Source organism: Condylura cristata, unplaced genomic scaffold (genome assembly GCF_000260355.1).
Source record: "Condylura cristata isolate star-nosed mole 26May11 unplaced genomic scaffold, ConCri1.0 scaffold00017, whole genome shotgun sequence".
Classification (NCBI taxonomy): Eukaryota; Metazoa; Chordata; class Mammalia; order Eulipotyphla; family Talpidae; genus Condylura; species Condylura cristata.
The window spans coordinates 11,995,719-12,009,661 of record NW_004567118.1 but is presented as its reverse complement, the minus strand read 5'-3'; the positions used below and the strand labels follow the sequence as shown (position 1 = coordinate 12,009,661).

At 38.5% G+C, this 13,943-nt stretch overlaps 1 protein-coding gene across 3 annotated transcripts in view; it reads right to left on the bottom strand.

Moving 5' to 3' along the window:
- DGKE (diacylglycerol kinase, epsilon 64kDa) overlaps positions 1–13,756 on the bottom strand; it is a 24,599-nt gene extending 10,843 nt beyond the window's left edge. For all 3 annotated transcript variants that reach the window (XM_012726481.1, XM_012726482.1, XM_004684401.2), the window contains exons 1-8: positions 13,285–13,756; positions 7,185–7,344; positions 6,349–6,468; positions 5,195–5,338; positions 4,736–4,893; positions 4,275–4,326; positions 3,107–3,220; positions 2,018–2,089 (exon numbers count right to left, since the gene is read on the bottom strand). In XM_012726481.1, the coding sequence (XP_012581935.1) occupies positions 2,018–2,089; positions 3,107–3,220; positions 4,275–4,326; positions 4,736–4,893; positions 5,195–5,338; positions 6,349–6,468; positions 7,185–7,344; positions 13,285–13,739 (1,275 nt within the window). In that variant the 5' untranslated portion in view covers positions 13,740–13,756. The remainder of the gene's footprint in view (positions 1–2,017; positions 2,090–3,106; positions 3,221–4,274; positions 4,327–4,735; positions 4,894–5,194; positions 5,339–6,348; positions 6,469–7,184; positions 7,345–13,284) is intronic.
- Between the last annotated feature and the right edge of the window lie 187 nt (positions 13,757–13,943).

The window sequence follows — 13,943 nt, the reverse complement described above, 5'->3', positions numbered from 1 at the left end:
GCCTCTTTTCCTGAAAGATTCAACATCACTGACCTGTGCCTCTTTTCCTGAAAGATTCAACATCACTGACCTGTGCCTCTTTTCCTGAAAGATTCTCCTCTGTTCTTTTCTGGGAACTGGGCTCGACTTCTCTGGAGGTTCACAGTGCTTCCTGTCTCACAGTGAGGCAATCCTTACAGCCTGTGCTAAGCCCCTTTCTCTTCTCATGCTATAGACTCTGGAAGGCAAACTTAGCAGCTCCTCTATTTATTGATGTCTCTGCGCTGAGGGCTCTATTTTGCTGGCTCGGGTATCAACGGGTTCATATCTGTATATCCACTGACTGTGACACTTAAAATTCCCCGGTACAAGACTGAGTTCAGCGTCTTCTCTGCAACCCCCCATCACGCCTTCCAATCTGCCTCCCAGGAAAGCACAGCCTTCTGGCTGCCTGGGCCAGGGACCGGGTAGCTGCCTTCACCTTTGTGCTGTTCCCTCCACATCCACCTGATCACTAAAAGCTACTAAAGCTCCCACTTCTTTCGGAAGCCCCCTCGAGGTTTCCTGGTGGACGTCTAGGCCAGAATACTCTTTCCTAGGACGCTCCTAACTGGCCTGCCTATCTTTACTTGACTCTCCGCTTACTCACCTTTCATTCAGTAGTGGGATCGATAAATGCAACTGTATCATGCTCTAATCACAGTCCTTCACTGGCTTGACTCAGAGCTCATGAAGAAATCCCAGTTCCTTAACAGGCCAGAATGGTCCAGTGATGTGGCCTCTATCCTCTCCTCCAGAACATCAGCAACTTGCCACTTTGTGCTCCAGCTAGAACTCACTCAAATACTTCATGTTCTCTCTCGCCCCTGGGCCTTTGCACATACGTTTATGCATGGAGTAGTTTCTTTCTTAATGCTTACTTAATTTCCAGATTCCAAATTGCCTTTCTTCCAGGAAGCCTTCCTTGTAGTCACTTTCCTAAGATAACTTCTCTAGCCCGAGTGAAGTACTGCTCTCATTTACTATGCTAAGACTGCATACTTCCCATGTATCATTTCTCAGACTGCACTGCAGTGTGTTTTAATTGTCTGTCTTCTCGCTAGACAGTACATTGAGGAGAGCAAAGGATTTATCAGTGAATACCAGTAACCTAGGAAAGTATCTGGCATTTTGTAGGTGATGTCACAAATATGATTTGTATACACACAGGAGAAAAGGAAATATGATAAAGCAGGAGGAAACTTTTCGAAATGAAAAATCCCGCCATTCTCTCCATGTCACAGCTGCAAGGGCTTTGAGCTAAGTGCCTACATGTGTAACTTCAGGGAAGTGTCTGCATCTTTCCTCGGCTCCTCATTCCCTATTCAGGTTTTCATTCTTTTCCCAAGCTGTTTGTTGGACTCTTCCCATTTTACTAGTTCTAGTTTCTCTGCATTAATAACTCTGTCATTACTGACCACTGCAGGTCCTTTTTGTAAGGAAGCCTGGAACAGATACAAGACTGCTATACTATCATACCAGGGATACATTAGTAGTAAGTAATCAGTATCATTTTTTTACTGCTCATGTATTTTTATTTTGCTTTGGTATATAAGAGAAATACATAATAACTGTAATATGAATTAAACTTTGGGTTTAAATTTCCTCTGAGTCTCCATCATGAGCCAGACATGTTAATGACCTCAATTCGTCATCATGTATAGCCAAAGGCCGTTGGCACAAGGGTTAAACAGACAATGAAGTTAGGCAATGCTAGGTTCACATTCTGGTTACTTGTGTATTTGGGCACTGTGTGAATATGGGCAAATTTCTTAAAAATTTCAATGTTCTCTTATCTATGATGGGAATATAACAGCATTTATTTTACAGCGTTGTGGCAAGAATTTACTCTGGGATAATGTCTGTAAAGTGCTTAGTAAAGTGCATGGTCTAAAAGAAATGCCCCATGTTTGTTTGCAGAATACAGAAACAGAAAATTCAACATTTTTGTTATGAAGATCTTCCCAATGTAGAGACCACCAAAACTTGAAAAACTTACCTCGACTTTTTTATTCAAATCTTTACATTCTTGCACCAAACAATCTTTGGTTCCATAGAATAAGTAAACAGCCTATGAGATATAGACAGAAAATGATTTTAAATCGAGCTAACAAGGCTTCTAAAATGAAGAAAAACACTCTGTGCTGAAGCTCCCTGATGACTGCTGAGTGACACTTCTCTAGGGTGGGCTAGAGATGGATGGTAAGAGGGGCAATGTTACTTTTGAGTTTAATTAGCCCCCCTTTTCAGGGAAATGTGGGAGAGTTTGTGGCTAGAAGGTTTTTTTCTCTTAGCTTATCCAAAGGCTGCATTTTATCAAGACATGTTAGATTAAAATGAAACAGTCAACCTTTTCCTATATTTCAGATTAGTTAATGAAAGTTAAAGGTAACTTAGCAAACATTTCACAATCACTACTGATTATAGAAAATTTGATAAAAACAAACTTAATTTTGAGAAATGATCAACTGTATATACTGTAATACTTATTGCCTTAGCTATAAAGCAACCAAAGGGAAATATTTATAAACAGGAAATTTTATAAAAAGGAAACAGGGATAAAGTCATTTTACATTGATAGTTTAACTTCTGTTGTTCAATCATCAAATCATTTAAAATAAACCTTCTACCAAAGGAATCAACTGTACCATAAACCAGAGCAAGGATCTCAGTTGAGAGCTGCGGGTCAACAGGTGACCCCTTTTCTTACCCATCTGCCTTTGGAGGTTTTTCAAGTTAAGGGAATCTATTTTTCCATTACTACTTCACCTAAAATTTATTCTGCATTAAATTTCTTACAATTCTAGTAGCTGTTTTGGAAAGATAAGCTATCACCTATTTCATTTAATTGTCATTTAAGCAAAACATCCTGTAAAACATCCCCACTTTGAATTTGAAAATTTAAAATAGTTATAAAATATTTTAATAAAGCACACTTAAGGATCTGACAGTCTTACACAAAACGGCAGGGAAATGTTTCCATAAGGCAGCTCTATTTGAATTTACTTGAAAGAGTGCTAGATATAATTGTATTGATTTTTACTGTACCTTTGGTGATAAGCAGGAAATGTTATTTTATCCAACACACCTTATTAAGAATTCTGCTAGAAAACAGAGATGGTGCCTTCTCACGATGAGCGTGAAAATTGAGAGCCATGAGAGCATCAGGTCCAACAGAAAAGTAGTTGTTCATTGTGAATTCCTATTAAAACAAGTCAACAGATTATCTTGTTCCAAGACGTGTCATATATTAAACAACATTTAGTCTTTGTTCATTATGAAAATTTAGTATCTTGCAAATAGAGCTATTTTATATTATTCAGTTTCCAGAAGTTTCAGCTCAAAGGAATTTCATTTTCTATTCTGTTTAATATGCTGTACCTCAGATGGTATCTAGAATGGCTCTAGTTTGCCTCCAGGCTTTCCACTCCTGAATTCCATTACATTTTCACTTGCTATTCCAACGCTCAGTTTCCCACGCTACTGCAACCCTCTCCCCTTAATTATACTACTTTCCAGTGCAGTCTGGTTTCCTCAGTCTCCATTTCCAGCTCTGTCTTGTTCCTCAGTGATAAGCCTAAATTTTCAACTTCCTGTTCAATGAACCACAAACTCAGGGTTGGTACGACCAAAACCTACCCCTTCTTTTGTTCCCTATTCAAACTTGTAACTTTTTATCTTGGCTAATGTCACTTCCATAAATCTAGTCATAAAAACTAGAAATCTGATGGCAGTATGTATTTTCTTTCTTCCCTTAATCCCAATATTGCAGTTTTCGAGTCTTGCTCAATTCTTCTTGTAGAATGTCCTCATCCTAAAGCCCCTGTCTTACCCCAGTGCAGTTTTCTAAGCTCACTCTCTCCAGAGTAAATTCTAATAAACACAAACCTGCTCTCTCTGTATTTTTTTGCTAGCTGCGATTTGCGCCCTCTAGTCTTTGTTTCGTCTGCCTAGAAAGTCCTGTTTCATTCTGTTGGTCTAAATCATATCTACCTTGTAAGGACCAACTGACATGTTACTTCCCTTTAAAGATCTTTCCAGCCTGGATTTCCAGGGATGAAGTAAGCACACCTACAGCCTGTTCTCTCCATAGCACTTTCTACAGTCCAGCTTGAAAGCTGAGCACATAGGTTTCTCTTCTGCCCCAGGACCGGCTCCCTAGAGGTAAGCACCAGTCTCTACCTCCCATTACAGCACAACACATTGCTCCATCACACTTGTTGCAACTGTTCACAACTGAAGCCTTAAAAACGTACCTTGGGTTTTCTTAAGTTATAGTAGCCTTTATTTGTTACTTGAACTTTCCATCTAAAAAATGAGGTTTAAAAAATATTAGTAATTATTACCAAATGAACTGCCAATTAAATATAATTGTTGCTAGTCAACCCTGGATACCTGGTAGATGAGGTTCCTCTATTAAAATAACATTTGAAAAAGTAAATACATCTAAGTAAGTATAAAAATCTTAAGTTCTAAGCCTAACTTAAGACTTCAATCCCTGTATAACAAAATATACAACAAAATACCCGTATCTATGTGTACACACAGGTGAGTCTTTCACATTTACATTTTTAAAGTAAACTTGTAACTTTTAAACTCTAATTTGTAAAATTTAAAGTTTAATTTATAAAATTTATAACAACCTAAGTCTTTATTTATAAACCAAATGATACTCCTAACACTCAGGAAGTCTACTTTTGGGGGAACTATATCTTACCTATCTAGTTTAATTGCATCTGCTTCCATCACATTTCTCAAGACTTGCGCGACTGGGATTTCTCCAGCATAACCTGTACCCCAACCTAGGGTATTGGACAGATCATTGCCAGTTCCCAGAGGCAACACAGCAACTTGTGGAATGTACTTTTCTTGTCCCTATAATATAGAAGATAGACATTTCAGATCTTTCTTTCCAGACTATTTGTAGGGTGATAATACTTGGCAAAACTTAAGACTAAACATTAAAAGAGACAAGTATGCCAAAAGTATGTTGTTTCACTAGAGGTTATATGAACAGTTAAATCAAAATAGCTGTCTCATTCTTAGCTATCTGAAACTAATAATGTCTTCTAATCTGCTGTATAAAAAAAATAACCAAAATATTGTATACACACACTATAACTATGTAACTTGGAAGTGCTGCTGTGAAAGGCAAGCAGTTCTTCAAGACCGATACCTTAATTTTCATTTCATCAACTGCATCCAGGACCCAGCCCACAGTCCCATCCCCTCCACAAACAAGCACTCGAGCTGAGTAATAGGGAAGCAGAGTACAAAGTTGCAAGGCTTTGGCAGGGGGAGTTTTAGTTACATCAAAAACCTAGAAATGAAAGAAAAGGAAAAAGAATTACTGTCTGGATACTGTCCTCCACTCCAAGGATGACTTTCTCTAGATGAGTCAGATACAGTGAGACCCAACAGCACTGCCAGTGTGCTTATTTTTGGCCATGACCCAGCCTATGCTTGTTACACTTCCTGTGGCTCACCCGCTCCTAGCAGCATGAGTCTCACTCGCTCCTAGCAGCATGAGTCTCACTCTGGCGACAGGAAACAGAGGCACGTGCAGGTTAAATCACTTGCCCAAATCCCCTAAGTAACGGTGTCAAAATGCAAATTCTTCTCCATTTATATAATACTATCTGCTTTCCTTTCACATGAAGCCAGAATGTGCTAAGTTCACCTTTAACTAAATTCTATATTTTATACTGGGTGTTTAAGAACATTATTAGTAAAAATTAGTGTATATTACTGGAAAACAATTTTGCAATATTCATAAAAACAAAAACACAGGATTCTTGATAGCTATAGTACTAGAAATATTCTTTTTTAAAATATTGTTACACATACTCTCAGAAAATCCTGCAAAAGATGAAAATGCCTTAAATATAAAGGCATTCACTGAAGTGAATATAGTCACACAACCTTAGAGGCTAAATACTCAACCAATAATAGCAAGAGGCTAGAAATACATGCTCATTCAATTAATTATCTTAGTCATTACATATAGGATTATGAAGACTATGGAGACACATGGAAAAAAGTATGTGCTTTTAAGTAAAGAAAATAATGCAGATTTGTATCTAGATTACTATTTGGGTAATGCTAACAACACGACTGCAGAGATAATTCATGGAAAGGGCACTGATGAATGACAACAACTGTGTGGAAACGGCAGGTGATTTTTCTCTGTCCTTTTGAGTTATTTTCAATTAAGCTGTGCGATGTTGAAAGGAAAAAAATACAAATTAGAAGGGAAAATTCTGTTGTATTATGATTGTTGCACAAAATAAGGATTAATACAGAAAATAAGGTTTTTTTTTATTTAGTTACCTGGACTGGATTTAGGAGGATCTTAAATTCACCCAGTAGTCCTTCTCCCATGTTAGTTCCACTTCGGGAATTGGCCAGGATTATTAATGGAGTCCATTCCTTTCCAAGCTTAGAGGCTAGCTAAAACAGTAATATGGTGGTTTAATGTCTCAAAGAAGGTGAGCTGTAAATTTTTCATTCTTGATAACAGTAATCTGCTAAGAGGAAAACATCTATCCCAGTACAAATCAATACATATAAAGAACAAAGAATTCTACAAATGGAAACAGATCTTGGAGTGGGACTAATTTAGCTTGCATACAACGTGTAGCTCTCTTTGACATCACTCTGGGTTAAGTCACACTGTCTAAGTGTACAAATGGAGGAACTCACTACCATTAGGCAGCCCATTCTAATAATCAAATAATTAGAAAACTGACTTAACTTTGAGTTTAAAAATCTCTTTCAATAACATCCATTCATTGTTCTAATTTTGCTTCCTGAAGCAACTAGAGGTAATTTTTAAAAAGATTTATTTTTATTTATTTATACATCCAAGAACTGGGGTATAGACCAGAGGGGGCGGTGAGAGACAAGAGTGGGGAGCAGAACAGGTGGACCTACTGAAATGCACTGCTGGGGGAGCAGCGGGAGAGACAGGAGAGGTCTGCTGCGCCACATGGGTCAGCTCCCTGGCCGGGATGGAACTCAGGCCATAGGGATGACAGTGGTGAGACCTAACCCCTAGACTGCCAGGAAGAACCCCCCCACCCCGGTCCCCCGCAACTGCAATCGTCTTACACAGTGAATAAACAACTTTCTGAAATCAACTACTTAAGGAAAAATAAGTTAATTACCAAGGCATAATCTGTTTTCTTGTCTTTACGCATCTGATTAATAGAGGTTAAGTAACTTGGGGGAATGATGAGGTTTTTGAATTCTCCGAAATCACACTTTTCGTTCTTTAAGCTATTTTTCATGCACTCATCATGAACTGTTTTCTGACACCAAATGCACCTGGGTGGACAGAAGAAACAAAGACAATAATTTTAAAACACAGGCTTAATGTGCTGCAAGTCAATGATTAGTCAAAAAATTTAAAAAGGTGATTTTATCATTATTGAACATAAAATCCAGAAAGTAAAAATATGGAATTTATCTGCATAATGAACAAATATGGTCCCTAGAATGTGGCCTCGGGAACCAAGATCTTTTCAAGTTGTCTATGACTTTAAATTCATTTTAACAATTAGATAAAATGTTATTTCATGTTTAGTTTCCCAAAACTGTAGTGGAAATTTCTAGAAGTTCTATCACATGTACTCTATCAATAGCTTAAATGCAGAAGCAGATAGGAGAATCTGACTTCTAAACTAACGTAGTACAACAAAAAAAAGGTAAAACATCATCACTGAGTTTTCATAAAAATACTTGTTACCATAATTGTTATTTAAAGGAAATTTAAGTTTCTCAGTTTTAAACTTAATAATATAGTGAGTACCACTAGATAAGATTCACATAACAAAATTGGTCTAGAACAATGATTCTGCATATTATTTATTTGTACTTTGGTTGAAACAGGTTCATTAGGCCTGAAGTCTTTGGTGTTTAAACACCCTGCACCTGGATCCTATGGCCTGGATTCTTGAAGTATTTCTCAGGGTTCAGTTAGAGACTCTCTTAACTTATGACCACCTGTGAACAACACTTTCGTGAGTATAACAGTCAATTTCTTGGTGGCTCACACAAAAATAACCTGCATGTTGCATTTGACACAAGAACACCCAGTGTCAGACTTGCTTCTGTGTTTGGGCCCATGTGTAAAACCAGCGAAAAATAGCACCAGTGAAGTTCTGGGTCTCTATTATTAATCTGCTAAGCATTTAACCATGCACAGAGAGGCGGATCTGACTGTACAGACAAAAGCATGCTGACAGAGAGTAAATGGTGATAGTTAAATGAATTTTAAAAGATGGATAAAAATTAATTTTATATCAAGGTCAGCTCTTCTGGTCTTCTATTTTAAGAATCTTTTTTTCTAGCCAGATACTCAGTTATGTCAAGAAATTACTGCTGTTTACTCAAGAATCCTATTTACTGCTACCTGCCTGCTGGAGTTTGTTTTGGTGTGAGACATTTAGTCCTTTTCTCCCAAAGAACATTTGTCACAGCATAATTTATAAAATAATCCTTTTCTATGTCCACTGATTTGTGACATCTTTTTCAATTACTAAATTTTTTTTTTTTTTAAGATTTATTTATTTGTGCATACAGAACTGGGGTACAGGCCACCTCCAGGGCAGGCGAGAATCGAACTCATGCGGAAGTGGCTTAAGCTTCTTAGTGCTGTGCTTTAACCTGCTGTGCCACCAGGGAGGGCCTCAATTACTAAATTGTCATGAATTTTAGAAGATGATTTTTTTTTAAAATTTATTTATGCATACAGAACTGGGGTTCAGGTCAGAGGTGCTGGGAAGGTGAGAGGATTCACCAGAGACGGAGTGGGGAGCAGAACAAGCAGATCGATGAAGTACACTGCTGAGGGGAGCAGCGGGCAGGTCAGGAGAGGTCTGCCATGCCATGTGGATCACCTCTGGGGCGGGCAGGGATCGAACTCATGCTGAAGTGGCTTTAGCTTCTCAGTGCTGTGCTTTAACCCGCTGCGCCACCAGGGAAGGTCCTAGAAGATGATTTTAACCAGCATAATGGCTATACTAGCCTTTGCTCAGTAAAGGTGAAGCCAAGATATTTACTAGTTATTCAGCATTATACTTTCCCTTAGAAATGCCGCATTCAGGATTCATGCTGGTTCTCTTCACACACTTTCTAATTAATATTAAACTTTATCTAGATTTCAAACCTGTGGAAAAGTAAGACATAACTAGTAATATCTTGATATGTTAGTCTTCGCAATCAAATCACTAATTATTTATAACCATTTCCCTCCAACTTTTTATTTTGAGAAACTAATTATGCAGAAGTCAAAATGGCAAAATAAGTGCCCTTAAACCAACCCATCACCCTGATTCTTAATTATTTCCCCCAACAGTTGCTAAATGATTTGAAAACTCACGTGCAGACTAGATTTCACCCTTCAAAGCTTCAACAAGTATTTTCAAAAAGACTGTATTCTTCCATTTAAAATGTTTTACTTTTTAATTTTTTACAGTGAGCAAAGTTTGCCCTCCTGTCCTGTAGCACCAACATCTTACTGTAATTGCTTTGTTACATTTCTCTCCACTATATTTTTGGTGCATCTGAAGCTGCAGGCATCAGATTACTTTCTAAATACTTTAGCAAACAGGCATATTAATTATATAGAATTCATAATTTATTTGTAGGTTTTTCTTTTGATCTAAATTTTACATATAATGAAGTGTACAATGTATGTTTGCTGATTTTTGACAATCATATTCATATAACTACAATTCTTATCAAGACATAGAGTACTACCCTAGAAATTCCCTCATATGAAATTATGGAATGCTTCATTAGTTTATATGCCATTATTTATTTTTTAGTGTGCTATTCCTGTACAGGAATATGACTGCTTTCTATTTAAAAAAAAATTTGGGGTTGGGGAGAACGAACTGCTGGTGACTCTATAATTTTCTCATAAATATTTATCTGTCCACAATAGCTTTTTTCTTCAGTATTTTGGAGAAGGCAGCAGTATTAAATGTAAAGTTAGGATGATCATTTATGAAATTTACAGTAGAACAGAGGTTTACAAATTATAAGTATGTCTGTACCTGATTTTGTGAATAAAGTTTTAGTGGAAAACATTTATACACATTCATTTCTGTATTATCTAAGGCTGAGCTGGTACTGTGATAGATGGCAAAGTTAAATAATTAGGACAAACCATATGATTTGAAAAGTCTAAAGTATTTAGTTTTGAGTCTTTACAGATAAAGTCTGCCCACGTTTCTAAAATACGTTATCGTTCATTGTTTTACATAATTAATTAAATGTATATACATACATGAACAGAAAACAGAAGCAAATTAGTTCAAAGCCAGCAGCAGTGTGATTACTTAAGAATCAGCAGCTTCGTTTCATGAACTTGTGTGTTTGTGTGTGTGTGGCAGGGGTGAGAGTGAGGTGGGGGCTGAAGGAAGTGAGGTAGAGAGGTATGAGGGGGGAAAGTATAATGAAAAAAGGCTTTAGAAACCTTAAATTTTTTAAATAAGAGGCAGGACATTATAGGGAACAAAGATTCATTTAATAAATGTAATACTTAAAAATATATAACCTAATTTCCTATTTTAGCAAGAAGGGAAGTAAAAAGAAAAAAAAGGAAATTTAGGGAACAAATGACTAACCCTAGATACAGAAACACACTGTAGTGTTTGGGGACAGGAAAACAACAACAATAAAAAAAAAACCTCTACAGGGTAAGTAAAATCTACAGTGCCTGGCACTAAATAGATGTTCAGTATGTGACATCTATTGACTGAATAATTATAAATTAAAGGGCCACTCTTACTTATTCTGCTGGGTTTAGTTGGTCTACAGGCTTTTAAACATCAGTTATTATCATTCTTTGAAATGTTAATTTGTAGACCAAACAGTCTTAAATGTTCACTTAAATTCTCTGGTTCTGCAAACATGTACGTAGCCCGGAGTTGGGTAAAACAGAATCTGTGTTTGAAGATTCTAAAGAAGTATTTCTCCTTCCCCAAACCTGTCATTCCTACAGAATGTCAAGGCAGAAGATAATCCTGCATAAAATTACCGGAGCACCGCAGAACACAGACCTGAGGACACAGTATTCTTCTTTTGAGAATAACAAACACCCCCAGATTACAGAGACCAGTTCTGTCACAGGTGAGCATGCAGCATGCTGGGGACAGACACTCAGTCACCAGGAACAAGCTAGTAAAGAAAGCTGGTATAGCCCCACAGTCATGTCATTATGCTCACTGGGGAGGGCAAAAATTAAGGCTACGAGCGCTCATGTTTTAACAAGTATATATTCAGGGCCATATGCATGGCCTGTTAAAACAAAGATGTTGAGGTCCTAGCCCCAGTATTTGATTTAGGGGGCCTAGGATTGCCAGCAAAAATAGAGGCTGCTCAGTTATATTTGAATTTCAAATAAACAACATATAATAATTTGGTATAAATGCATATATTTTATTTTCTCCTAGAAGCTCCAGAATTTGAATTTCTAACAAGTTTTCAAATGGTGCTGATGGTTTGGTAGCCTTACTTTGAGAGCCAATGAGCTATGGATTTATGTCACCATCCTGGGGCTGGGGTTTGGGATGAAATGACACAATGAGTCTCAGAAGTTAGGTGAAGGATGCTTAAGACAGAGAGGGAATCTTAATAAAAAGAAAAAACCTGATATTTTAAGGAAACCACAACCAAATTAAACTTGATTGTGGTACATCAAATTTAATGCTGGTGGTAGTAGATAAGACTAGAAGCAGGCTGGGTCCAGCATGTAAGTCCTTGTGCACTGTGTTAAGATCTGGTGTTTTACACTGAAAGGCCACTAGTGTCAGCCTCAGGAACACCTGAAGGGTTTTATGCTGAACAGGGACTCAGTCAGATATATATTTCTAGAAAGATCACTGAGTGATCAGAAACACTGCAATTATCAGTTCAGGAGTATTTGAAATTAAGATATTTATCATAGCCATTTTTATCTTATTTACCAAGACACAAAGAAGGGAAGGATATATAGCAATACTCAATTCATTTCTTCTTTCCAACTTAAAGCTTTAAATACAGAGAGAAATAAGAAATTTATTTAAAGAAAGTTGTAACCTAGCTCTCACTGATGGTGAAAGAAAAACATGTAAATGTGAAAGCTAATAAAAAAATGGGTACAGAACTTTGTAGCTGCTTCTAATTTTTTGAAAATTTACTTTTAATTCTAAATCTGATAATATGATAATATGGAAAAGTATGTAAAATAAGATTTTAAAGTAGATACTGACTTGCCAGGGCCATTCTAATATAATTTCATTCTAATTTAAGAATTTTTTAAATAAAATTTTATTATGCAGAAAAAAAAGTAACTTGCTATCTAGTGTCACCTTTCTATTTCATCTTAAACATGCTTAGGGCTTTCTTTTTATGTCAGAAATAAAACCCATCAAAATTAACATGTCCAGACATAACCTAAGACAAGGCTAAATGTTAGTATTCCTGACACTGTCTTGGCCACCAGTTCTATTTTACCATTGAGGAGAATTCTCTCTACCGTAAAATGAGTGAGTATAGGTGATTTGCAAAGTGGCATCTTCTTTAACCAATCTCTACAAAAGCAAAGGACATCTTCATCGACTTTCAACTAATACTTAAGAACACAAACTTAGTTGTCCACTGTGTATTTAAAAGCCATTAAACTATTCTTGGCTTAAGCAAAGTCAATTGTCTAAGATGCTACAAAGTCCCGAAAGGCCATATGATAAAAGGTGTTCATATCCCTTTAAGTATTCTTTTTGAGGATATTTCACTCTAGCACTAATAACTATATTGGTGAAAGAACTTTAAAGCGTCACGTTGTAATGACACTTGTTTTCATTCAACACTAATGGTATGATGCTAAGCATGAATCAGTTTTGTGGGTCTATGAAAAAGTTCATTTGTCCATACTTAATTTTTCCTTATCTAAAAGAGAGAAAACAGTTAATAAAACTAAACTATTATAGGACTCACGAAGCACATAGTGCTTCCTTCGGGTCTTCCGGATGACAGCGTTATGAGCCAAGTTTTATCACCCACAGGGCAGGTGACTGAATGGAAGCCACAGGCATCATGCCAGCAAATGATTATCGCAAAGCTGCCCCGCCTGGACAACACCAAGGATGCATACTAGCTTGTTTTCCTTCAAGTGGGTAGGTTAGGCCATTTGCAGAGATCCAAGCAGGCCACGGCAACCGCTCTCTGAAATCCCGACTCCCACAGGCACGCAGACAGAGGCACCCACAGAGGCCGTACCTGTAATCACACAGCTTGGGCTGGTTGCCGCACTGCTGCTTGCAAGCCACACAGTAGCTGCACAGGGGCACGTTGCCCCGGATCCAGTGGTGGGGCATGGCGTCCACGGCCCTGCCGTCGTTCTTGAGCATGATCTCTTTGCACTGGAAGCGCTTGTCCGCCTTCTTGAGGCAGCCCTCATCCACGCGCAGGCCGCAGCAGTCGCAGAAGGCGCCCTGCAGAATGTGCTGGCCGCACACGCAGCAGTAGGTGGGCTGGCTGAACAGGTCCGTGTCGCGCCACCCGTGCTTGCTCTTGCGGAAGATGTCCCTGCGGTGCAGCTGCCGGCGAGACCGCTGGAGGCTGCACCAGAAGGTGATGAACACGGGCAGCAGCACCGAACACAGCGTCCACAGCACCAGATGCCCGTCCGCAAACAGGCCCTCGTAGGGCGCCGGTCGCTTCTCCCCCTCCATTTTCTCCAACGACGATTCCTAACTAGGAGACACACAGCGGGGTCCCACTCGGGCTGGCGGCCTCCGCCTCGCCCTCCTTTCGGTCCTTAAGGGGGTACGGAGGGCGCAGACGAGACGGCCTGTTCGGGTGGCGCTGCCCCTCCACGCGACAGAGCGCGCCCAGCCGACCCCGCTGGGGGTCCCCAGAGCCCGGCGGCATCGCGG